General features: G+C 34.5%; 1 protein-coding gene across 1 annotated transcript; it reads right to left on the bottom strand.

The window, feature by feature from the left end:
• Positions 1-1,735: 1,735 nt before the first annotated feature.
• Positions 1,736-23,971, bottom strand: LOC137933446 (sodium-dependent serotonin transporter-like). The gene is made up of 14 exons (XM_068777399.1): positions 23,945-23,971; positions 23,720-23,833; positions 22,791-22,955; positions 22,040-22,199; positions 20,722-20,856; positions 12,680-12,899; positions 11,690-11,828; positions 10,875-11,009; positions 9,329-9,507; positions 8,647-8,816; positions 7,991-8,115; positions 4,003-4,187; positions 2,914-3,097; positions 1,736-1,807 (listed from the first exon to the last, which is right to left on the bottom strand). Exons 1-14 carry the CDS (start codon positions 23,969-23,971, stop codon positions 1,736-1,738), a joined length of 2,010 nt encoding a protein of 669 aa, XP_068633500.1.
• Between the last annotated feature and the right edge of the window lie 3,353 nt (positions 23,972-27,324).

Raw genomic sequence — 27,324 nt, 5'->3', positions numbered from 1 at the left:
GTAAGTTGATAAAAGTTTTTATTATTTAATCTACACGCAAAGAGGCATTTATTAATTATCTATGTTTTAACCGTAAATGTTTTTAACGAAATATAATGGCACAAATTAATTTATTTGGGATTATAAAGGTCAGACAAATTACTACATCGGTATATCTCGACGCACACAGTACAGCGACAATTAGCTGAGATGTATTTAATTTATATTTTTATGTGTTTAGCAATAAAACGTTACGAAACTAATATTTAAAATTATCCAGACGATGTGGCGCCTTCAATGGTCTGCTGAAAATAAAAATGAACTATTTTTACTTGTTCATTATTTCTTAATAATATAGGGTTATTGGAATTAGTTGTAAAAACTTTTTGTTGATTAATGAACTATATATATATATCCCTTTAAAGATTTTACACCCATTTCTAATTATAATGATATATCATTTCTACGTACAAATGAATTGAGTATAACGTATTCTGAAGTAAAATAAAAAAAAAATCAGTAGTAATAGTAATAGTAAGATATAATTTTCTGACAGCTGTCATCATTTATACGAATATCATACAGATGACTACATATTATAATACATATCCTATATAGGTAAAATAAAATATACGTATATCCAATGATAAGCAGATGTATAAAGGTGGTATAAACTATTACAAGGACGATTAGGTAGAGATTTGTTCATTCTCACCGACATAAGCAATTGTTTCCATATCTTACTATTGTATATTACTTTTTTGAAGTATTTTATAGGATACTAGCTGATCCCGCAAACGTTGTTTTGCAAAAAAAAATTGAAATTTTAATTTACAAATAAAAAATTAGGGTTGATCGTAGAGGGGTGAAAATTTATGGTTGTATGTATTCTTGTATGCTGTATCATAAAAAATAAAAACGAAAAATTTCGTCAGAAAAATATATTTTTTTTTTAAGTGTGAACAACCTTTATCACTTAGGGGTATAGAAAATAGATAGTAGCCGATTCACAGATCTACTGAATACGCATATTAAATTTAGTAAAAATCAGTCAAGCCGTTTCAGAGGAGTTCAAGTTCGAACACCGAGACACGAAAATTTTATATATTAGATATATTTACTAAAGTTATCACAAAGAAAAATAACGGAATTTGTTGTAGACTTTACTCAGCTCAGGGCTCGATTGATGGAGTCTTAAATTTATTTTTGAATCCAAGCCCACATCATTATTTAAGCTGGAGCATTTAAGTCTACTGCTGAACATAATCCTGCGTTATAGATTTCCAATAATACCGGCTGGAAACGACCTACAACCAGCGTCTTCATACGATCTTAACAAGGAATATCATCTTTTTCTTTCTTCCTTTCAGCTGATGCCTACTGCATAGTATAGGTTTCCCCTAAAGATCGCTGCGATAACCGGTCCTGCGTTGCCGGCATTCAGCAACTTTCCTATGTCTCTGGTCTACCTAGTGGAGAGCCTATTGAGGCCAGTCTAGTCCTAGCCTGTCTCCACTCGAGAATCTTTCAGTCCCAACGGCCATTAGTTGCACGAGCGATGTGTCCGCCCAATGCCACTTCAACAATATCATAGGTGAGCTTAATTTGGTTCTAGGTTCTACCAAATTAAGTTATATGAATAAATGAATAGTCACGTCTTTAAGGATAATGGATACGTGTCTGTTGGGCAGTGTACATGGGCGCCAAGTTATATACGCACGTTGCGACGTTAGACGAGCCATTCGAGTGGGCGCGGTCACAGGCTGCAAACCGCCACGTCGCCCGAAGACGCCGATGTCTCCTCCGGTCGCTTGATGGTTCTCATACGCTGGAATAAGAATAAGCTGGTATCAGCCCTGCTCTACCCAGGTGTATCTTGGTTTGGCGATAATTAATTGAGATTATTTTTAGTTATATATTTGTGTGTATAACAATAAAATATCCCGAAAAAAATATGATGTTACATTGTTGATATATCGCTAGCGTTTGATTGACGACCTCTTCTCAGGTATTTTTTGGTTTTGCCGATATGATTCCCGAAAAAAATTCATTGCTAATACATTGCTGTAAAAGATTCTCCAAGATAGATTTCCTAATATACAATATGGGTCTCGTGGAGTGATCTCAATTTTCATTCATTTCAAATGGTTACGTTTTAATTGTTGCAACATACACAGCGCCTTTAAGTTGAAGTCGGACATTTATAATTCCTAGTATAATTTGATTATGCTAAGACAAAGCACAGAAAAGGTCTACAGTAAAAATAACAATAAATATTGACCGTATTAATGGCAACAGAGATATGTTATAATCATACTGGTATTGTATTATTATTGTCGTTTTAGCCGTAGGATGCCCACTGCTGGCTATAGGCCTTCTTGATATATCTCTAATAAGGCCGGTTAGAAGCGGCCTGTTACAAAGACAGTCTATATCCAGAACCTTAAAGTCCGTGCGGCCATCTGTTCTGCGCGCTATATGGCCTGTCAACTGCAACTTAAACTTGCCATGAAGCATGGATGGAGGAAAAGAATGAAAAAAGTACAAAAGAATTTCTTAAGGCCGGCAGACGAAAAGAGCGAAAGAAAATATGTTTCACGTGTAGGGGCAATATTACGTCATCATCAACGGTGTATTGAAAAGGGGAATTCCAAAGTAATAAAATTGTTTATTTACGTCGGTATAAAAATTAGTGAAGCCCAAATGAATATACACACTTCTACTTCGGATTTTGTGTTGTTAATATTTCAGGGTCTACGGCTTTAGAAAGACTCCCATACACATATAAATAACTGAAAAAAATGTTAAATTGAAAAATAAAGTCCACTGTCTCTCCTAAGATAGAGGTGAACCAGAGGTCCCCAATAAATACACTGGGCTATGTCGGTTGTTGTTAATATTGTTGCAATTGTTTCGTATTAATCAGTTATTTACGTGGTAACAATTCCCGGGTGTGATGATCAGCTTGTAGATGATGTAGAGCGGCACGCAGGAGACGGTGGTGCCGGTCATCACCCAGCCGACGGCGATGGACCACGCCGGGTACGTGTACTCGCCGCCAAGCATCTCCTCGTGCGAAAGCACCGAGAAAACGAAAAGCCCGAGGAGAAACACTGGGCTGCACGAGAACACAAAACAAAGGATATTTTGACAAGTTTTTATATTGATTTATCTAATGTAACCTTATATTTACTGCACCCAACATTTACAATTTCATGGATGGTAATAGATCATAGCTGTAACAGTTTAAATGAGCGAATATTTGGTTCATTTGAAGGCAAAAAGCTTTAAAGTTCTTACACCTTGTATAAAGTCATTTTAGTCCATAGACTCCTATTTCTAAGTCCATAGACGCCTTTCTCATAGATTTCTATGGGTAGATATACCATAATCGCCACGCTTGGTGGGGTTGGGGGGCGTGTTGGCGATCGCAGTGTGGTATTATGGTACGCAGAGAACAACACTGCTGCCCATCCTCTGGAAACTTGTTTGTGAGCAAGTGTGTATTATATATATAACTTTACCCCAGAATTATCCCTTGATTAAAGTGATCATTCTAAAATATATTACATTAACTTATTTGTTCTATTGAAATGCGACTGACCAATAGCTTCTGGCAGTAGTCTGCAAATACAGATAGTAAGCAATAATTAATCTTAAAATGTAGTAATTCGAATTTTAAAAACGCTTACCCTTGCTACGTTATTTACCATTAATGAAACAGTACCATACATAAATTGACCACAAATGTGCATTCTCAATCACTATGTATAAAAGCCTTCGTCATGAAGACACGAGAAAGACATTTTTATTGGATTTCTACCAACTGAATTCTCAACAATGGTCGATGTTATTTATTGGGAAAGTCTTCAGGAACTCTTGTGGAATTCACCATTTCGCAACAGTTGTGCAATACAGTAACACAGGACTTTTTAGGACATCAACAGGTTTTTTTTTTAATAAATTGGAGCTACGCTAATAATTCTTTTAGCATATAAGCAATAAAAATGACACGGCGACTACCTGATGTAAGTCCAACATGCGCGCCAGAATAATCCTGGGGTATGACCGATCATGCTCTTGACGTCTTCAGAGAAGCGGTCGACGCCGTACAGCCAGCACACGCCGGCAGCCTCCGCAAACACCAAGAACAGAATAGCCAGACCCGGTCCGTACACGTTCAACAAGTCCACTAAGTAAACTCCACCCTGGGAAAATAAAAGCGCCTTTAAAATTAATCTATTTAATAAAGAACATGCAAAACTCATAGCGATCGATATATCTTTGAAAATACATTACTATTTGTTTTTAAAAATAATCACACAAAAATAAGTGCTTGGTATATCTGAGACATGAATCCGCGTTATAAAGTAGCGTGCTATAGGGGGGATTTACGTATTTATTTATGTTTCCGTTATATCCATTTATGTCCAGTTTATTACAGAAATTTAAAAATAAAAAGTAAGATTTTTAATGAAATGTTTAAGAACTCTTCACTAGACTTATGATTATTTATCCATTCATAGTTAATTCATTTCTTTTTCTTTCGCTGTTTATTCTTTCTGAAGCAAGTGTGATCTAAATCAGTTTGATGTTTTTTGTGTTATATTTATAATATGTTTTATAACTTATTTATTATATAGTATGTATGTTATATTCATATGTATGTATGTTTGTATATATGTATATTTTGTAAACGTACACGTACACTACCTATTATTTATACTTCTACTGTTTCCATCCTATGGTTGTCTAGAGATTTCCTCGTGTGATAAGACCGCCCATTGTACTTTTTTGTTTATTATTATGATATAATTTAAATGAGTATTCATTTAAATAATTTCATAATAATATAGCATGTACAATGAAGAAAATTAAATAAACAAGTCAGCGAATACCGAAATACAAATCATGTACAAGTTGATTGGTTTTAGATTTAAAATCTTCAAAGAGATGTGTAAATGATTTATCAACAGAAAACTTTAAAGTTTGGATATCTATTTCCAATAACCCTGTACTCTTTGAAACTACTAGAATGCAACAGGACAATATCTTCTAGCAATACAAAAACTGCAGGAATAAATAGTAAACGATAATTAGTTTAAATATGTAGTATTTCGAATTTGGAACACAGTTTCTAACTATGTTAATATTACGTTATTTAAAAATCATTGAGGGCTTAGAACTTATGGTTGATAATAAAATTTCAAACTTTAATAATGTCGATTAACCTCGTTTGCTATAACCTTATTTAATAGGCAGTACAATAACCGATAGATCTTAGTGTCCAATACATAAAACATAGGCAAGGAACCGGGGTATAACAGATCGGGCAGTAGTCAATCTTTCAGTCCATCGCGTTGAGTAGGAGGTCATGAATAATGCAATCACACGTCCGGCGCTCTGAGATACCGGCGTAATTTATCGCGGGAACTCATTTCGCACCTACATTTTCACATCTTCCTACTCATTGTTATATTGCGTTTGGATGTATCTTATTATACCGTATATTAAAGTACTTTAATTTGGTCTTACAAAGGTTCTTTTAAGTGAACATATTAGATCATAGACATATATGTCAGGCTTATTAAAGATTAATATATTATTATTCGCATGCAATTTCGTAATCATTCGAACACTAGACTACATCATCGAACACCTTTAGTATTCACGTAACGAAGTCTATTTCAATCTACGGTAACGTACTAACTGTGGCTGTTGTCATCCCGAGAACTTTTTATTTCGATAACAATGTCACTGCTGCCCAAATGGCTTTTGCAGATTCCGCAGGTTTGAAGTGTCAAGGCTCAAGGGGTGCCTAGCCTAAGATTTTTTTTAAAGTAGCGAAGCTGAAACGTTTCTATACTATTGTTTTACTGGATTGAGTAATACCAATAAGTCAGACAACTAACTCCCGACCTTTCTGGAGTTTCGTTCGATAGCACACTTCTCGACACTTCTCGGCGTCAGCCCCGATTGGCCAATTCATTCGGCCAGCCCCAATTCGTCTTTTGTTCCTGGCGGTCTCCTTTGTGGCAAAAATTTCGGCCGACATCACATTATTATAAGTAAGCGTATTAGCAGCGGTAGCCTTGTCGCTGTCCTGACTTGTGATCGTAGGTTGGGAAGTCCTTTTCCAGGAGGCACAGACTTTTCCGAATTAGATAATGTTCCTTTACTGAATACTACTTTCAAAAGGAGATGGCGAACTTTGTACCGAAACTGGTGGGTTTACTTGGGATCATTTCTTTGAGAGAAGGGTGAGAGCTTTTATTCTATATAACAAGAACATTACAATAACAATACAAAAATATATATAAAGAAAACTTTATGTTAATTAAACACACGCTGATTTTTTAAAACTACCAATTCGTCTCTGTGTTAGTCAAGCTATATCAAATCGTGATAATTTTGATTTGTGGGAAATAAAGGCATGAAATGTTTATTACGAAATTGATTTGTAATTGCGACAATTACAGACCTGGCTTGTTAACTCTGCACCACTGTTGGTTGAATGATAGAGAATGCGTATTCATCACAACGTCTGCCGTTATACAATTATAAATAAATAATGTAATATTGACATTTTATCGTAATAAGTTAATTTTTAATTTTGTATTTTTATTGTCATTTGTAATTGCTTTATATTATAATTTTGTAACATGTCCCAATACAGCTCTGTGGATTTCGGAAATCCCCAATTTCCCGTATCGTGTTGTGTTCATATCATAAAACGTCTTTGCGCTGACTTGTTGCGACGTAATGTCAAAAAACCCATCATTATAATCCCCTGTCGGAGAAGGTTGAATGCTGGCCGTATGATTTCATTGTTTGTTCTGTAAATCGATTTATTTTGAAAAATATCTTTATTGCAAACATTTAATACAGGGAATTTTGTCAATTTAGATATTATCTTGATATCTTTTTCGTATTAATTAATTGTTTATTGGCACAGCTTATTATTTCTCAGAAGTTATGTCAACTGTTTGGAGACTTTTGTATAGTAGACGTAACTTCTCAGCATTCTACGACTTTATTTTACAGGTGCGGGGGGGGATTTGGATACGGCTAAGGGCTGATGACTTGAATATGTGGGGAGCGGGAGATTGAGTATGTTTAAGGAGACTTCCTTGCAATTTATCGGCGTTCACTTTCACCAACCCGACTCCTGTTACTGCATAACCAAATTTAGAAATTATTCAACTAATGCTACCCAGGCGTCTCGTTCCAGAAAGAGCTGATGTTCACTCTTGACACGCCTAAATTCTTCATCAGGTTCAGAGGAATTTCGTTGTTACATGTCTAACTCTTGCGTTGACCACATACAAATTCACTATGAATAAATTATTCATAGCTATTTTATTGACTTCTTCTTTTCAGTAGATGGACACCCACTGCAGGTCATAGGCCTCCGTCAAAGATCGCTAAGTTGCTGGTCCTGCGCTGCTCACATCCAGCGACTTCCTGCGACTTCCTTCGACTTCCTGCGACTTCCTTAGACTTCCTACGACTTTCTGTGACTTCCTGCGACTTTCTGAGACCTTAACTATGTCTTCGGTCCACAAAGTGGGGGGGGGGGGGGGCTTACCCACACCGCGTCTACTGTCGCCACTTGAGAACCTTTTCATTGAATAGGACGTGGTATTTGGTCATCTTTGGCATGTGGACTTTAGGTATATCTGTTTCCAAGAGTTCTATTAATACTACATGTTTCAGTGTTCTCGAAAATAGGTCAGGACCACACTGTCATATTCTATATTCGTTCATATAAATGTCCATCATAAGTATTCAATCAGAAGCTGCTTTCAGGATAGGGTTATATATTATATATTAAGGTTTTTGCAGTTTTTAATTTTTTGCCTTATTTCACAAAGTTGATGGGTTTCTGGTATAACTCTTTGCCAAGGAACCTTAAGTTAAGATAGTATTACATGTTTTAATAATAAAGATAAAACATAATACAAAAAATGTTCTTATAAAATAAAGATAATATTAATTAAACATTACTCACATAAGTTGTAGTGGGCAGCGCACAAATGTATATAAAGAGAAGTAGAATGGCAACGAATATCTCCCGGTGGCGGCCCAGGACACGAGGATACTCGTCGCACAGTGCGGTTGTCACTGCCTCCAGGCCTATCCAGTTTAAATTATATGAGTATTAAACTAAGAAACTTCTAAAATAATCTTACTAACATAAAAACAGATGTACAGTTGCTAAAGATGCGATGGATCTTATTATTCAAGAAAAGTTATATATATATATATATATTACTTTAAAAAAGTCGTTTTGATGCCGGTAGAGAAATCGAAGATTAAAAGGTTGCTTCGTATTTTGTAAGTAAAAACATTTTATTCAACATTATATCTGTATTTGAATATATTTCTTAATAGAACTTATTGAAAGGGTTTTCAAATTGGATATTCCATTCAAAGTGATTTATTTTCCCGATGTCGACTTATCATTCAACTATGAACTTGCTTTTTTTCAATTTAGGGCCTAATAGATATGAATAGATATAATCCAAGGAAATCTTTTCAAAGTAAGTTCCTACAGAAATCATGTTCGTTTCCTTCGATGCCTAAAAAAGTTTCTTTTTTAATTTAAAGTAGCTACCGAACACAAAGTGGATATAAATGTTAATATGTATGTAAATGTAAAATTACCTCCAAAAGTGCTATCCAAACCCAGTGTGATCAGCATCAAGAAAAATATAATAGCCCAAAATACGGAGCCGGTCATGGTTGCTATGGCTTCCGGGTAAACAATGAACACCAGACCTGGTCCTTCCAGACCAACTTCCTCGATGCTCTTGTTTTGAACGTGCGCCATGTACCTGGGAATCATTTAGACGAAGAATAAATTAACATAGTGGTTTCTGAACTATATTGATAACTATATATGTTTCGAATATAAAAAAACTAATGTTAATTAAATCAAAATTAAGGTGTGGCTCAGGCATTTGATTTGGCACGTTGCAAATATTAATGTTTTATAAACACAATCGGTTTTAACAGCTCTGTGCAAATAAGCTAATCAAGCTGTCTGAGCACTGTGTCATAAATGCAACGCCCTACAACTAAGTCGAACCCCGATGACCTTCGTTATGTCTTATTTTGCCTAATGTGCCAAATTAAATGCCTTGCAGTGTAGCCTGGTTAAAACGCGTTTCGATTTCGAATGCAAAGAACACGAAACACATCGTATGAATGATATTACATCGCCTCTACAAAAAGTAAGGGAAAACGTTGTAGAGAAACAGGTAGTATATTCCAAGAATAAAATCTGAAAAATACTTCAAACACAGGTTTTAAATCGTTATAATTTTAACAAGAACAAACTGCTTACCCTAAAACAGAGAAGATGACGAATCCGGCGAGGAAGCTTGTCAGGCAGTTGATGGAAGAGGTGATGAGGGCGTCACGGTAGCAGTTGTTGTTAAACTTGTTGTAGCTCGACAGAGCAAGTAGAGTTCCAAAACCTGGTCCTAGTGAGAAGAAGATCTGAGATGCTGCATCTATCCACACCTGCAGAGAAGAAATAAGAATATAATATTGGCTCTTTTATTGAAAAAAGTAAGAGGCAGATTGCCTTTTTTCTGTTATATATACCTAAATCTATTAAATATACAGAAGACATTGCTTTTTGCAACATATATATGTATATATAAAACAGAAAATGGGACATTATATTTGATATAATTACAATTGCAGTCTAAAAACTAAACTATATATGTTTTCAATCTCTAATCAGCATAAATTTTAACAACATATAAAATTGTTATATTATAAGCATTCTGAAGTGGAAGTTCATTACGTTTATTACGCGTTTACGAAAATCAATGGAGAATGTTATGCGACAAAAGTAAATAACACAAAAATATAGCGGGGGTTTCATGTCCGCAGCGGTATCTTTATATTTAGCTGTCTAACCACACGCCATTACAGTTTGACGATTTTATTGTTTTATCGCATATATCTTTAAAGTTATTTATCTATTTGATTGTTCTCATAATAGTTGTTAATTCAGACTATTTTTTATTTGGAGTGGCTCAGCCATGAGACTGGCCAGTTCTATGCTTTCTTTTTCTAACCAAATAAAAAAAAACTTATGTATTATAAATATTATCTTGCATTACTTTTTATCCTAATACCTAAATTTTAACTTCGAGATGGAAACAAGTGTATATGTTCATACAAAGTTCCGTCCTTGTCTATTTTTTAATAGCTATATCTCATGTGTGCCGTGGTAGCTTTGCAGTGAAGGGTTGAGACTTTCGATCGTAGGTCGTGAGTTCGATTTCTGGGATGCAGTTTTGATAACTCACACTTTTTGCATTAATAAAAGTTACCAGATGGGCAGCAGCGTTTTCTGCATACCATAACACCACACTGCGATCGCCAACCCGCCTGCTAAACGTGGCGATTATGGTATATATCCCCATAGATATGTTAAGCGAAGCTTATGCCTTCCAGTCGTCGTCTATGGACTGTAAACGACGAGATATCTTTGAGAGAGGCGACCTTCGGTGGGCATCTATAGGCTGTAACGTCAATATCTCATGCATTATAATTTGATCACAAAATAAAATATTTACGACTTCTTAACATACGAAGTTTGAAATTTGAATCTTATTTACATTTAGTTAAACACCTAAACCTATGAAGTGATTGACTCGTAATTATTACTGTCTATTCTGCAAAGTGCGCTGGATTATTGATCCCTGTTGGATAATGTTTTTGTTTTGCTTATTATTGTTTGACTTTGATTCATTAAATGTTTTTAGTGAGATAGTTTTAAGGTAACAATTGTAACTAATTTTATATTTCTGAGTTAGTAATCGAAGTATTTTGAATAACTGCCTTTGTAAGTGGTAAAAAAAATGATTGATTACCTTAGAATTTTTTAATTTATGCCACTCAGGAGTTAAGTAGTATCGTATTCCTTCAGTAGCGCCTGGTAAGGTGACGCCTCGTGCTAGAAGAATCAATAGAACCACGTAGGGTGCCAGAGCAGTCACCCACACCACCTTCGGAATAAAATAGATCAATTAATTTAATAATGACACCCGCTTTAGTCCAGCGAAGTGCATTATGGACCTCAATAATATCTCTGTACCTTCTGGTAATATAAAGACCGCAGCGACGGACAGTAAACAACAATTAATTTTAATATATAGTAATACGGGTTTTGAAAACACTTTTTCGTTCTATATTATAATTACGGCTTTTATTATTTCTGTAACCGTTGATTTTTTGATAGGATGTACCATATATTGACAGCAAACGATCTAGACATTCACCCTTACTTACATATTAATATAAAAATTCGTTGAACAACAGAGTAATGAACAACATACAACAACAGGTAATGTATCTTATAGAATCAGGCGTCACCTCGCGAAAGTCCAACCTAACTAATAAAGGGACTAATATATAGCTACTTCCGCTCTGCAGCAGTAGTTATGCAATGAAATGCACTGATGATACCCCGTGGAGGGGTGAAACACGTGTAGAGAGTAGATTAACGGTGGTATTTGTCAGCGGGCTGGCGGGCGGTGCCCTTCATGGCATGACTACTGCTGCATAGCGGAAGTAGCTATATATTAGTTCCATTATTAACAGGTAATGTGTTTATCAGCGTTGGTCTAAGATTTAGACATTCTAAGTTGTTCAACAAATGTGTTAATTACTTATTATCAAGTCGTACCTTCCCAGCGCTTCTGACTCCTTTCCACAACGAGAAGTAGACGAGGACAAAGACGCCGAAGACGCAGAGGGCAAGCGATGGTTTGATGGGACCCATATCGTCGAGACCGTTAGACTTATGTTGTTCCAGGACGTTGCGTCTGCAAAACGCACTTTGTTTTAACTTTTATATATGTACTTTTATCTAGATTAAGTGAGTTTTGGATACAGGAATAAAATTAAACTTTTATATGGTTTGAAAGGTGCAGTAGCAAATAAAATCGATCGAATAGAGATATTTCATCTTCTTTCATAATTTGGTATACCGAAAATCTTCTTGAATTTTGTACATAAAAGTGATTTCCTGTTTCTTTTAGTCAACTGGTAGCTTGAGGAAAAATTACTGATATAATCTAAGAAGAACTTTTATATATGTATTTTTATCTAGATTAAGTGAGTTTTGGATACAGGAATAAAATTAAACTTTTATATGATTTGAAAGGTGCAGTATCTAATAAAATTGATCGAATAGAGATATTACATCTACTGTCATAATTTCATATATCGAAAAACTTCTTGAATTTTGTTCGTAAAAGTGAATTCCCGTTTCTTTTAGTCAATTGGTAGCTTGAGGAAAAATTACTGATTTAATCTAGGAAGAACAGAAAGATCTTTATTCTGAATACTTTTTAGAAGGCACTAATAGTTACAACTCCGAGGGCAGCTTGTATTCTTAATTGACTATTTCCGAGTAGTGTTTTTAATTACAAAAGCATTACATTTTTTTATTTACGTACTAGAATAGAAGTCAATTAGAAAAGAAGAGAATTAGTCAATTAGTCAAAAAGAAGAAGTCAATTAGTCAATAGAAAAGAAGTCATTACAATATTCACTGTGTTTAAAAAACAACCTTTTCTATTTTTTAACATTAGAATTAATTACTGTCGTGGCCGCTAGTATTATTTAAATATTCCATTAAGAGTTTAGAATTGAGTATTTAAAATGATCATACTCAAAGAACTCCTTGGCGGGTGTAGTGGCATTGAGGAAGATCTGCGGTGAGGTGATGGGCGTGCAGAGTGGCGTGTTCCATTCGTTGTCGCAGCTGGTCCACGGCAGCACAGAGCGCACGGAGGCCAGCGAGGCTATCAGATAATACACCGCCCAGCCTATGATCGTGTTGTAGTACATGCCCATGTAGATATCGATCATGCAGATAGCGTAGCCGACGCCTGCGGACAAATTAAAGCATAAGAAATCGCTTTTAAATATAAGCAATGCTTCTTATATGAATACATCGAAAAATCGTTTGATTCGGATCTCAAAAGATGGACATATTTAATGAAACGAAAGAGCTGTGCCAAAAAGATAGGCATTTTCATTTAAGGTTTGAAAAAAAAAAACAATGAAAACTTAATTGCGCACATAATAAATTGTTATAGTATATGAAAATGATTAGGTCAGAAATTTGTCACAAAAATTTTGAAGTATTCGTTTACGTAGCTCTTCAAAATTAAATAAAGCATCACAATTTTAATATTTGTTGACTTTTCAGTTCGTTGTAATGTAGTTACAGTATTTGTATAGTTTGTGTTGTGACCTATTTAACATTTACATATTTATAAAAAGTAACCTGTGTGTATATTACATGAAAAAGTTCGGGAATATTTAATAATTATTAATTATTATCAATACCATATTGTAAAAGTTGTAAGTTAAAGTTAAGTTGCAAAGTAACTTACAATTGTAGGCAAAATCAGTTAAAATAATGTTTAAAGTCGTAAGAAAATATCGACTGTTTAACATTGCGCATGAAGTATACAACACGTACAGAAATCAGGAAATCGGAATACTATAAACTGAACTCTAATTAAATTTAAGCCGCTCACAAGTGGTTATAAAACAGAATTAAGCCGTTTCGTCCTCCCACAATAAATCTCCAAACATTTAGAATCAAATTAATCATCCGGAGCGCGGGCCAATTTAAAGCGCGCAAAGTTGGCGCGAACTCGTGCCGCCATGTTTGATAGAATCAGCGACATCTGTCGGGTGTAATCAAATAACACCGTATTGGATGTCATTAATTGGTTTAGGTTGCGAGATGGCGTTATTTATGACGATTGATAACAGATCCGCGAGACTGCTCGGCGGCAGTGCGTGTGTCCCGCTCGATACACACGAGCTGATCAAATGTTCAATTTTAAATCACATACTCGAAGTACGCAAGAATATTAAATGTCTTTTGTTTTCAAGCAATGATTTTCATAGCTATTATTGTGTCAAATTTGACAGCGTCGAACTACTTGACATTATATTCCCTTTTTTAAACGGTTTTATTTAGTTCGACCCGTATGGAATTTATTTGTTTGGGTCAAAATTAGAAATTGAAATTTAAGCACCTTCCCGTTGTCAGATTGATCTGAAATTTTGTACACACATTTAATTTAGATGACAATACAATATAATAAAATCATAAACATTATAAATCTAAGATGGCTGCCGATACAAAATGGCGGATTACTTATTTTTCCTTAACCCCCTCAATATGGGTATTAAATGAAAGGGCTACACTAGTAAAACACGATGATAATGTCAAAATTTAAAATTCAAAATGGATGCCGTTCCAATATGGCGGAATAGGTACATATTTTTCCACAACCATCAAAATATGGGTATCAAAAAACCGTTTAACTTAAAAGTTTTTTGTATCATCAACCCTTCAGCCATATGACACCCACTGCAGGACATAGGTCTTCTCCATGGATTTACATTGGGATCGGTTGGAAGTGAACAAAATTCAGCGTCTTCCAATGTCCTTAACGAGGTTTGTTCTCCACCTTATGGGTGAAAGTCCTTTGCTGCATTTTCTGGTCCGGTATCTCCACTCCAAAACCACAAGCCTCCAGCAGCCATCTGTTGGCTCTATGGCCTGCCCACCCACAGTCCGTTTGATATAAAAAAAATAGAACCTAAATGAGCTTCCCAAAAAAGGCACCTCCCACTTTAAGGCTAGGCGAATTTAAGCGCCAGTTAATCTGTGAAATGCCGTAATAAAATCAGGCGAGTTTTTGTGATCACTTTCCCAATAACCTTAATACTATAGTTGAACAATTCTCAGACTTTATAATCATTTAAAAAACCTTCGCTCTATAATTGTATTATTTAAAAGTTTTTATTGGATACACTTTTTTAATTTATTTCTAGACAATTGGCGTAGTGTGTACTACAGTGTGTTGTAGCGGAAGTGTATTATAAAATCGTACAAATTTGTCTACAAAAAAATTCACCTATTTGAAAAAAGTATCTCTTCACATCTTTCAGGAAGTAGATCGCACCACAAATTAAAAGCTTTGCAAGGGTTAATACAGTTGTTTTGCTGTCAATTAATGAATGGTAGATGTTTTCAAATAACAAAGGTTTTAGAAATAATAAATTTCGTAATGATAATGTCGTAAGAATAACGATTTTTAAATATCAGATTACTGCATATTAACATTTATTATTGTTTACTGTCTTTCCCTACAGACTGTATTGCCAGAAGTTATAGGCCTGACGGATTCCAATAAAAAAAACAATTAATGTAACATATTTCACATTGATCACTATATACAATGATTGGAAAATAAGTGTGAAAGCTTTTTAAGCTTTTTGTTAACAATGAAGATATACATTCACATCTTTAGCGCTTTTACACTTTTAACCAATCATCCTTTTTGTTTTTAAGTCACGTTGCTGTTGGTATGATAATAAATGATGTCTAATTAAAAGATAGTAATAAGTAATAACACATTTCGTGTACCGAAATGGAAGAGTGAAATCAGATTCGAATAAGTGATTTAGCGGGAACGGGTGAGAGATATCGCTTGATAAGCGAACTGCGGGAACGGAGCGAGTCTTATTGATAAGGCAGACATCTTCTCAGCATTGATGACGACGTTAGGAATTTTATATCATTTATATTTGACTTATTTATTTTAATTTGCTACCATAAACTATTATTAATTTAATTTAGACTATTACTCTATTTATCTAAGTATATAAAAAGTCTTTATGAATGGAGATGGATTAGCTGGGAACTAATTTATACTATTTAATATAACATAAAGTTCATAATGCGGCGTGGATAAGCCTGCCCACTATGTGGACCTACGAAGTAGTTATGGTTGCGAAAAGTCGCTAGATGCAGGCAGTGCAAGACCCATCATCGTGGCGATCTTCAGGGAGGCATAAGCCTTGCAGTTGGCGTTTATCAGCTGACATAATGATGATGTTGATGAATCAATAGTAGATATACAGTCACAGACGGATTAAAACCAATTTGCAAGTTACAGATTAAATAAGAAAGTATAGTGACGCAAAATGAATAAGTACATACGTATTAATATTGCTTCGCAATTATTTCGTACTCTGTTACAAAGTTCTTTACAATAAATGACTTATCAGACATATACTATTTACTAATTGATACTAAAGTAGGTGCGTAAAAGCTATGTTACACTCACGCAAAAAATAGCGACTGTAACTTTTTGGTACGTGATCATTCATAAATTAAGAAGTGAGTGGTTGTGAGTTGTGAGTGATGACTCACTCGGTTTTTGGCACTGGTTGGTCTAACACCTCCTGAGGATGCCTCGTGAAGGGGTTGAAACACGTGTAGAGTAGATTAACGGTGGTAGTTGTGTTTCGCATTGTTTACCGCACGCGTATTTATCAGCGGGCTGGCGGGCGGTGCACTTCATTGCACGACTACTGCTGCATAGCGGAAGTAGCTATGTATTAGTCCCTTTCTTAGTTAGGATGGACTTCCGCGAGGTAACGTCTGATTGTATTAGAACATTCATAAAGTCTCTTGACTATGATTCAGCCTTAAAAATATCCATGGTACTTTCTATAATAGTGTTTCTCAACGTGCAGCCCACGCCCCAACGCAGAGTTATTTGATTATTAAGCGGGCTTATTCAAAAATGGACTCGACAGAGACCCTTTCGCTCCGGGGTTTAATTTTTTAGCACATACAAATTTTTAGATTATTGCCAGTAAACAAATATAAAAAATAATTTAATAATTGTAGAAAAAAAAATTATTAAAATTAATTGGAATTTAAATTTCAAATTATTAGAAATTTACTTATTGTAATTCCTAGTAATTTCTTCCAAAAACCTATTATTTAAGTTAATTAAGTGAATAATAAAGTCTTTTAATATTTAATACTATGTATATTACATAAGAGAGACATAAGAATTTTAGAAAGGCTGTGGTGGCGGCATGGCACCATAAAGGTTGGGAAACACTGTTCTAGTATTTTACTAAATAAAATACACAATGCTATATTACTTATCTTTCACTCTATCTTTTGGATGATTCATCGAAATCAACAGGTTCGTAACAACTTTATCTTCCTAAATCTCAATAAATCGTTAAGCAAGCGAAGATGTCGAATTGGTTAAATTAAGCCGCTGCGGGCGACTCCTCCACGGAATGATCCTGATCCTGCTAATACGTCACGAAAAACTGCGAAATACTTCTTTCAATTATTGTTTTTTATCGCCAGGATACTTCTATATATAATAAATCAATGTTTTTCTGTATGTCCTTTATGTAATCGTAATGTATGCATTTTATCATGTGATGATCTTTAGCAAAGTTGTTGTGCATGAGCCCGCGAAAGTTTCTAAGTTGGTTTGACAAATTTTAGACAGCGCCACTGTTATTCCAATTAATTTAAAATTTTGCCGTGACAGTTCATGCTTATTTGAATTGAAACAATTTATCTTTCTCTCAAATATATTTTTAATTATCAATGTACGCAGGTTACAACTAGTTTGGTATAAAAATGAATGATATGTACTTTATTTATTTATTACAAAAGAACGCCTGTCCTGCTGTGACGTCAGCCACGATGATGTCCTTTTTATTACGGACATTATTATTATTATTATTCTACACATATTACATTCAACCGATTATTACACTTAGTACTTGTTAGGAACTATGCAAAATTGAAGTAAATATCCATAATTATTTATAGTTTAAACGTTTTGTTTGCAGAGACAATTTGTACGTGGATTCAACGAACGTTGAGTTTCGAGAGAGCGCCAAATGGCAGCGGCAGCGAGCCGGAGAGCTTCGCAAATGTTTGTCCAACAGATCACGTGCGGCTTACTGCCTCCTTTCTGTCTATACGGCCACTGGCTATTTTGTTGTAAATTCTGTGAACGCTTACGAAAGGAATTTTTTAAGTTAAGTCGATAGTCGAGTAAGGTCTTAAAAATCTTAAATTATATGTCACAGACCGTTTTCAACCGATTCCATTAAATGGGCAGGCTTATTTCCGGCAGCAGAAAACCCAAGCTTGAAATAAAGTTGTGCGGTCAGTAGGACCTTATGTTATGTTAAAGAAGTAAAAGTTAGAAACCTAAACGTTATGAACTTATTTAAAAAAAAGTTTGTGTTAGGAGACAGTATTGATTTTACGTTTTATTAAAATAATGACGACAATTTAAAAAAAAAAAGTTATAAATAAAAGCTTGTGTTTTTTTTTATTCAACTATCGTTAATAATTATAGAAAGAATTATGTTTATTCGTATAAGTATCTATCGCATTGCGTATTCGCCAGATAATCGATTCTCCAATTCCTAATATAATCTGTGGGAGCGTGTCATTCCGCCACTTTTCCCGCCAAGTGTGACTCGGCCGTCGCGAAATGGATTCCTTCTCGGTTTCATACATTTTAACAAGCGCCACTATCTAGTGAGTGGCCGCCATTTGTCTTGTGTTAAAAGCATTGCCTCCTGTATATTTATAAAGGCCGAGCGTTGTAATGGTCGATTGACTGTCTACGTATCAACCTATAAATGCGTTTACTTTGTAGAATGATTTGAGGTTACTCCGAATCTAATACATGTGAAACCACACATACAATTTCATTACTTTTTTTCTAGTCAAGTTTTATGTAAAAGTGCTTATATATAATCTTCTCTTATATATATAATCTTTATTCCTGTTTTAACCATTGCTATTTTCATGTATTCAATGTTTGGGCATAGGTTTGCTCAGGAATATCATACGTCAAATTTAAAATTTTTAATCGTTTTTATATGGCAAATACTTCGAGACGTATTTTCCCGTTGGTTAACAGAGAATATGCATCGGAACCTCTTATTGTTTTTAAACTTTTTTTTATGATTTTAGATGGTAACATACAGTCCCTAAACTTTAATACAAAGGGACTGATTTCTTGAAAATAAAAAAAAACATTTATATGTCGGCATGACCGCGTTGTAAACTCGCGTGATTGTTGAAAATTGATTATTGTAGGAGAGATACGTATTTTGAAAATACGTAATTATCCTAAAGTAAACACAGTAAAAATGAATATACTAATAGGTTCACACTTGTCCACGAATATAAGTAAGTTACTTTGTTGTTTGCGTGACTCTGTGGTTGGCACTAATCGTTGTAACATAACTCCTGAAGATGCCCCATGGAGGGGTGAAACATGTTGAGTGGTTTAACGGTGGCAGTTGTGTAATTCGCATTGTTTGCCGCATACGCATTTATCAGCGGGCTGGCAGGCGGTACACTTTGTTGCACGACTACCACTGCATGTGCGGAAAATAGCTAAATATTGGTCCTTTTCTTACTTAAGTTGCTTTGTAGATATAAGTAATGACGTATCGACGGCACAAGAGAGAGTTATCTAGTTGATCTGAGGATATTGTTACGCTGTTCTTCGAATATAAGAGGATATACTGAAACTGTGGTATTGGAAGTGTGAAATCACAGAAACACTTTAATTAGCATCAGAGGTGATGATGTGAGGCATATTAAAATACAGTTTAGGCCATTTCTCCAAAATATATATTCAGAGGACATATTATGTTAACTAGAAACCTAGGCTTCTTGATTAGTACAGTTACTAGAAATTTTAAGCCCTGAGACCGACGGAGGTGTAACAAACCTTCAAGTTTAACAGCAAAACGTCTAACCAAAACCACACGGCCAGAAAAAATGAGATGAGATAAGTTTTTTTGAAACATAACAGTATTTTATTCATGATATATTGCAATTATTACCAAAAAATCAATGTACACAATAGATTATAATAAAAACTTACGTCAGTGTTCCGATTATGATACATCAAAGAGTTCGTGTTACTTTATTGTAAGAATATAAGATAGGAGCGACTATAAAATATTATAAACATCGATAAAGGAAAAGCATAAGATAATTTTAGTATAACGTTGATTAGCGCTTTTAAGTGATTGTGGGGATGGATCCCTTGGGCGCACCCCCTCTCCGAGAGTCCGCATCCATAATCTCTGAATGCGTAATCGCCGCTGTTATGAGAACCGTTTGGGAAATCACAATAATATCAATCAACAATTGAACGTATCATTAAAGTATTTTCATTTGTAAACTGATAAAACAAAATATATTTTATTTATTGTCTATTATTATACAAATTGCTTTGCAAGTCTAAGAGATGTCTTATAAGCTGTATTAAAATATGTTCTATCCGTTGCAACGTTTTTAAAATTTTATAAAAATCTGTCTCCCATTTTTGGACTGTTACAGTTTTGTGTATTGATCAAAATGAAACGATATTATTAATGTTATTTTTATCTAAAATTGATGGATGATAAAGGCTGTAGATCACCAGATATCTTCGACTAACAACTGGTTGTGGAAATGATCATCTTGGCGCTGGTCTCTACAACTTAAGTCTATATGGGGACGACAAATATTGCCCAAGAAAATCAGAAAAAAATGGAAAAAGCTCGTTATCGCATCTATAAAGGCGTTTTAAGGCTAATACGACCAGATAGAAAACTTTAAAGAAGTTTGAATTTTAAGAACTTTGATTTAAACTAAGATCCCATCTATTATTACACAAAATTATCAAGGTGTTTGAATTGAGTGATAAGAAATTTTGCTACAGTACGCTACGGATTTGGTCAACTTAACCAAAAGCGTAGCTGACAATGCGTAGCTATTACGTAATTCGAAAATCTCAAGATTTCTAGAAAATTTGTGATAAAGAATTCATTCACCTTTAAGTGCTGGACAGATTTTCTTCCAAAGTGTGAGGCAGCCGCAGCGGTGGTACTGGCCTAACGCCAGCTCCATGAAGAATAATGGTAGCCCGCCGAACAGCAACATCACACAGTATGGTATCAGAAATGCACCTATCCAAATGCACCATTAAATATGTATTATTTAAAATTTTAGTAGTTTTAGCTTGGTGATTATTACTAAACATACCTGGACTTACTGTGTACCTGTTTCTACTATAGTGGGTCAAATGACCCGACTGTATGTTTCCTTCCTGAATGTATGGAATATGGTTGTTACAAAGGAAATAAAAATTAAATTTATAATTATTAAACAATACTTTAATGTCCAAAAATGTATATTAGAACTACTATAGTAGATTAAAAATAAATATGTATATACTAATATTGAAAATAAGCGAACTGTAATAAAGTTTTGATATATATAAATAGTATAAATAAACTTAACTGCAGTAATTGAGGATGGATGAAATGTTATTAGAGCGGAAGAGAAAAATAGACTGAAATATGGAATGAAGAATAGAATGATAGAGATTGTAAAGAATGGAAGTAGAGTATGAAAATGATAAATAGAAAGTGAAAAATTTTATAAGGAAAGTACATACCTGTTCCCTACAAAATAGGGAGTGGAACGAAATATATATATATATATATATATATATATATATAATTTTTACTTATATATCACTTATTGCATTTTTAAAATTATATATGCAAAAGTTCAAAATGAATCATTTGACCCGTTATGGTAGTTTAGCGTTAAAATCCTGGCTTATGTATGTTTCAGGTAAGGTGTCCACTTTTTTAATATTACGTTACATCATTACTCTACTAACGACGACAGAAAAACATCAGGATGATGTAGTCACATTAGTCGAATAGCACATAACCAGAATGTCGTTCCCTGTCCGCCAGTCGAAGCACGGCTCTATAGAAAATGTGTATTTACTTTCGTTTTGCAATCTTTATCTTTAACATATGTATGGATTACTACAAAAGTAGTTTTTTATGCAAATGATCTTTGTGTGTCTTGTTCAGCTTGGCCTAACTGGATTTACCCCAAGAAGTTAGGTCACCAATACCTTTCACTTCACCCACGAGATAACGTTCAGGTTGGCTCGATGTAGGCAGCTTTCAATCGGTCTTTTTGAATTCTATAGGGAAGACTTACTTCCAGAAGTAGACCTCCTACAGTTGTTGTGATGAGATATTACAAGAATGACTGCGTATGTATTAGAGAGGGAACAGTAATTAAATCAGACTTAGACTAGGAAATAAAGTCTAAAGATGTTCTCACCACCGCCGTTTTGGTAGCAGATGTAAGGGAAGCGCCAGACGTTGCCAAGATCTACAGCAAACCCAACCACAGCCAGAAGAAATTCCACCTTCTTCGCCCAAGTCTCTCTCTCTCGCGCAGGCGTCAATGACACCACCAATGATCGGGTTTTCGGAGCTTGCTGGACAAATTAACCACACAATTTTAAAAGGGAAATCAAAAGAAGATAGTAAAAAAATTGTTATTAGAAATAACTAATAGTTAATTTTCAACCTATTGATATACTCGTAGTATTTATCCTGTGGATTCTGTAGAAATATCACTTTTCTTAGATTTTTTGGATTTTGCGGTGGTAGTCCAGCAGTAGAGGACTAAGATTTCCCGAGATAAAATCTTATACAACTTTCATTAATTATATAGGATTGCACCTGCTCACAAATAAGTTTCCAGAGAATGGGCTGCAGCCTCCTCTGCGTACCGTAATGCCACGTTGCATTTGTTAATCCGTGGCGATTAAGGTATATCCCTCCTCCCCTAGACAAGATAAAATGTTTACTTTGGGGGAGGCCCACCCTTGTCAAGGTTATTGAAGGACACTGGATGCAGGACACTTTCAACCAGTTCTTTTAGAAGTTTGTGGGAGAGGACTGTGTCCAGAAGTGGACATAGGCCAGCTGAAATGATAGTGATATGTTGAAGAATATACAAAGCGAAGTGTGATGATTTACAGCACACTTTCATAACTAAGAAAGACTCCGTTAGTGACACTTACCGTCGGATTTGTAAGCGGAGTTTGTTCGGGCAGGTCATGTGTGGTCGCGGAAGTGCCGGCGGGCGGTGTGGGCGGCGTGGCCGGCGTGGGCGGCGTAGGCGACATGTCGAGCGCGCCCGGCGGCTCGCATTCGCCGTTCCGTCGCACCAGCCCAGGGCTTTCGCCCTGTGTTCACAAAACAGCAATTTAACACTAAGAAATATTGATATTACAGGAACAAAGTGTTATGTTTACTAGGTTATTTGAATTGTATCTATTGCCTTTATCGGTATCAGACTAAACACAATATTATAACGAAGTAAATTGATAAGTAAGTGTGGTTACAGAAACAAAACAAGAGGAGGTATTTATGAATATCTTCTAATTTTTCTATTATAGTTCCAGGTGTGGTTAGAAATTCTTCGTTGATATGCATCTTTGTAATAATTATTTATAATTTATTTGGTTTTATTAAAATGCTATTTTAATCAGTGCTATTTATGTATAGAAATATTTATTATTTATATTTATAAGTTAAATTTTAAATTTCTGACGACATACTTAATTTTCCCATAAATATTGATACATACAAAAATAACATTTTTTATTGTACGTAACATTTATTATTATTACAGTAGTTATTTTGATATATTAATAAAAAAAAACATTAAAAATATATAAAGTCAATTCGTAGCGGTTTCCATTGACTGCAAGCACGCACTCTTTTTATGGGCAAATTCTACACGGCCAATCTTGTGGATTATTTTAGGAACTTACAATTATCATTCATATAATCCAGTGGATAAAGATCATCACTAAATGACAGTCTTCAGCTCCGATGAAGTCCAGAAACTTCGTTTCTAACTAAGATTCTTCTGCTGAAAGAACCCTTCTTGGTTATTGACCGTGGTGTTGTTAAGGAGCCTAACTACCTCCTCAAGAATACTAACTTTATGTACTTGTGCTGATGCTTTGATACCTTTTTCACAAAAATATGGCTCAATCATCCCTGCATGGTTGAGGCCCAAACCATCACTGAGGTCGGATATTGCCCACGTTGTGCTCTGATGATAAATTGGGAAGCTTCTTTAGAGCTTTCATTATAAATACGGTCATTTTGTTTCTTAAAGTATTGCTCAATTGCAAAAGTTTTCTCATCCGTTAAGAAAATTTACCTCATCACCTTTTAAAATATGCAACATGGTTCTCGGTGCTATCTACATTTCTCTAGAAAAAATATTTTGCTTTGGGATATGATTTATACGAAATATTTCCCTTACTGCTATGATATCCTTTTTCGTACGAGCTACATGGACGGCCAGATCTTTTTCTGTCACAAACAGAGGAGGTTTCATTGCATCTAGCATACCTAGGTTATTGAGCATTTAAAAATTGTTTTCGTAACCACACCCATTATGTAATCATAGCGATTCCGTTCTCTTCATCAACCGCACTTCATTTTAAAATAACAAAATATTTTACAATATGTTGACGCAAAAATAAAAAAGAACACGTAATGAACAATCTTCTTTCTTTTTAATTATAACAGTATCTATGGCCAGACTAAACACTGTGCAGTTTGAGTAATGTAAGGTACATGTAAATAAGTACATATAAAAATATATGTAAATACTAATAAAAGATAGGTTCACACATCGTTACATCATACTAGACAAGGCATACGTATATACACGAAATCGACATGGATAACTTGTTGCGCGTTTGTCTTTAAATACACTGCTCTTTACACTTAGCCCAGCGGTAAGGACTGGGACTTCTGATCGTATGTCGCGGTTTCGATTCCCGGGATACAGTCTTATCTATAATTCATACTCTTGTGATATAAATATAGGACTGCGAATAAGCAAGTTTCCAGAGGATGAGAAGTAGCGCCTTCTGCGTACCAAAATACCATAATGTGATCGCCAATTTATGGCGATTAAGGTGGGGGATACTCCAAAGATATCTTTGGGGCAGACCTGTGCCTTGCAGTGAGCATCTTTGTAATCTTTGTAATTTTAAAAATAAAACGTTGGTTATGTGATAGCGAATTTTAAACGGTAACAGCTGATATTTTCGACAGAGTTCGATGTAGCTATATTTAAAGAGAAAACCCAATTTGTTGCTCTAATAGCGAACTATTTCGCCATTAACTGGAATGTTTTCGTAGCGAATTGATCTTTGTTTAACAAAGGGTCAGACGTTATATGATATAAGTGAAATCGTTAAGTTGAAAGTGCATTTAAAAATAGTAGATATAGAGAAGATAAAACTCTATTTTAAGTGTATTATATGAATTATGTTAAACTCATTTACAAATTTTCGAATGCGAAAATTATGTGAAACTTACATATGCACAATTTTCTTAGTATTATGTTTATTGAAGAAAACTAATAGAAACGTATACGTTTATGAATAGATTCGTATTAATTTTTAATGCGTTTCGTAATATAAGATTATGTTCTCATTAAAATTTTAAAAAGAGTACACACACGTATTTAATTTAAAATAATTTAAAATTGGTATTGGTTCCACGGAAGTAATTTATAATTAGTTTTACGTCCATTTCATGACCTTCACGTATTTTCTTTTAAATCGGGTGACGACAAGAGCTTTGCGTCCGCAAACAGCTGGAACGATTTGTTGTGTTTACGGAGGGCGTTGTGCAAACACAGAGGGCAGGCGCGGCCGATTGCTTCGCAAATAAAAATAATAAACCGCAACCTTAAGTTCAACGGAGACAGTTGTTCAACTTTGAATCGAGTTCTTTTCTCGTTCGAAATACTTTGATAAGGGAATTATAAGGTTTCATACCTCTATACTTATATATCTTGAAATTATTATTTATTCTAATATCTATTTGTATAAAAAGCTTTTTAATTTTGTTTGTATTTGTTGACATTTTGGCAAACGTTGAGTTTAACTTTTTTAAATATTTATAAAATTTTAAGAACAATTAATTAAACTTTTATTTATATAAAGGTAATTTAAATCGAGTAGCATAAGCACAACTTATTAAAATTATCAATTGAGCTTATTTTATTTACTATTTAAAAATGTATCTAATAACGTGTATTGGATATAATCTACAAAAAAGTAAAATACTGATAAAATAATTACGTAAAACGTAACCAGGTCAAATAAACCTGTGAAAATATATTATTTCATCCAATCAATTTAAGCCGAAGTAGGGTGATTAGTGCAATTGATTTACTATGTCTTTGAACGCCAAGGGAACTAGCGATAACATTCCCGATTAATGGAAGAAGATGCATAATTGAAATAGACAGTTGGTGATGCAAACCTACATATATAATTACATTAACTGAAAACCTTTTACCATGGACTTGTTGGATATAATTTATATTCCAAATGTTTAGTTTTAGCAACACGTGATAGCTATTAATTATATTAGTGAGATCGGAAAGTAATATCGTTTCCGTCGACTTATTTTACAGAAAAACCGATTGATTTTTACCGCTACGGCATTGAAAATTTGTATGTAATATGACAAAAGGTTGTTGATAACAAAAGTGAATATATTGTTGATTATTAATAAAACAAAATTTGTTATAAATATAGTCGTGTGAATTTAACTTAAGAAAGCGACATTACTTTCCGGTCCCCCTAATAATTAAGTTGCATCATTGAGTATTTATTGCCTGTTGTCGTTAACAGCTATAATATCTGAGGTGGCAGAGAGAATAACATTAGTGTAAAACACTTTATAATCAGCAACTACTACTTCCCAAAAACAGTTTACCGTAGCTTTATCATGTCGCTAAAATAAAGTCAAAGTAAACTTTTTTTTAAAAAATAGGTCATTGTTTTCGAAGACACGGTAAAATAAAAAGTGGTCTGAGGAAATCTGTACGATGACCACAATAAACAGTTTTATTAAGGACTGTGTGAATAAATCAATAAAATTGGGGCATGTTATGATGTGCAGAGGGTCCGTGTGTGGGTTATTTTATGGACAATAACGGTTTGTAGTGGCCGTAAACCCAACAAAGAGTTGAATAGCCATCGGGGATGCCGTTTTGCATTTTATTCCCTAATCTAATGTTACAATAGACGCGTCTACAATCTTTGGTTGTTTGGAAGAGTTAGACAACATATTTGGTGGTATTTGTAAAAATTGTAAATTTTTACAGGATGTTTTTTATAGTGTGTAAACTCTTTAAAGAGGTGAATGTATAGTATATTTGAAAACTGTGACAATTTAACTAGCTGTGGCCTAGAAACGAAGATGAGGGAAGAAAGATGATGCACGGGAGATGATTTGAATGTGAAGAAAGGTATTGTGAAGTACAGAAGGAAATTGTAACATAAGAGATTGTGAAGGATGTAAGGTGAAAGTGAAATAAAAGTATAAACTAGAAAAATAGTTTACCTGAGTTGTAACGTCTCTACTGCACACATGGCAGAAAGAATGGAGGGTCATCAAAAAAGAGGGACCTATATAAAAAAAAAGCTTTGACAACTATTTCCAACCACCCAAAAGATATGATTGATCTGACTGATATATGTTACAATATTTTTTTTGCATGTGACA

This window comes from Battus philenor, unplaced genomic scaffold (assembly GCF_028537555.1).
Source record: "Battus philenor isolate CCGP_79_NKW_IND1 unplaced genomic scaffold, ilBatPhil1.0.hap1 SCAF_13, whole genome shotgun sequence".
Classification (NCBI taxonomy): domain Eukaryota; kingdom Metazoa; phylum Arthropoda; class Insecta; order Lepidoptera; family Papilionidae; genus Battus; species Battus philenor.
Note: the sequence above shows the minus strand (reverse complement) of the source record. Positions and strands in the feature narration are given on the sequence as shown.

Coding starts and splice junctions, on each gene's coding strand:
- LOC137933446 (XM_068777399.1), bottom strand. CDS start 23,971: ATGTTGCATATTTTAAAAGGTGATGAG. Junction 12,900..20,721: donor AATCTGTCCAGCACTTAAAG/GTGAATGAATTC, acceptor ATTTGTCCGCAG/GCGTCGGCTACGCTATCTGC. Junction 8,817..9,328: donor GTCATCTTCTCTGTTTTAGG/GTAAGCAGTTTG, acceptor AATGATTCCCAG/GTACATGGCGCACGTTCAAA.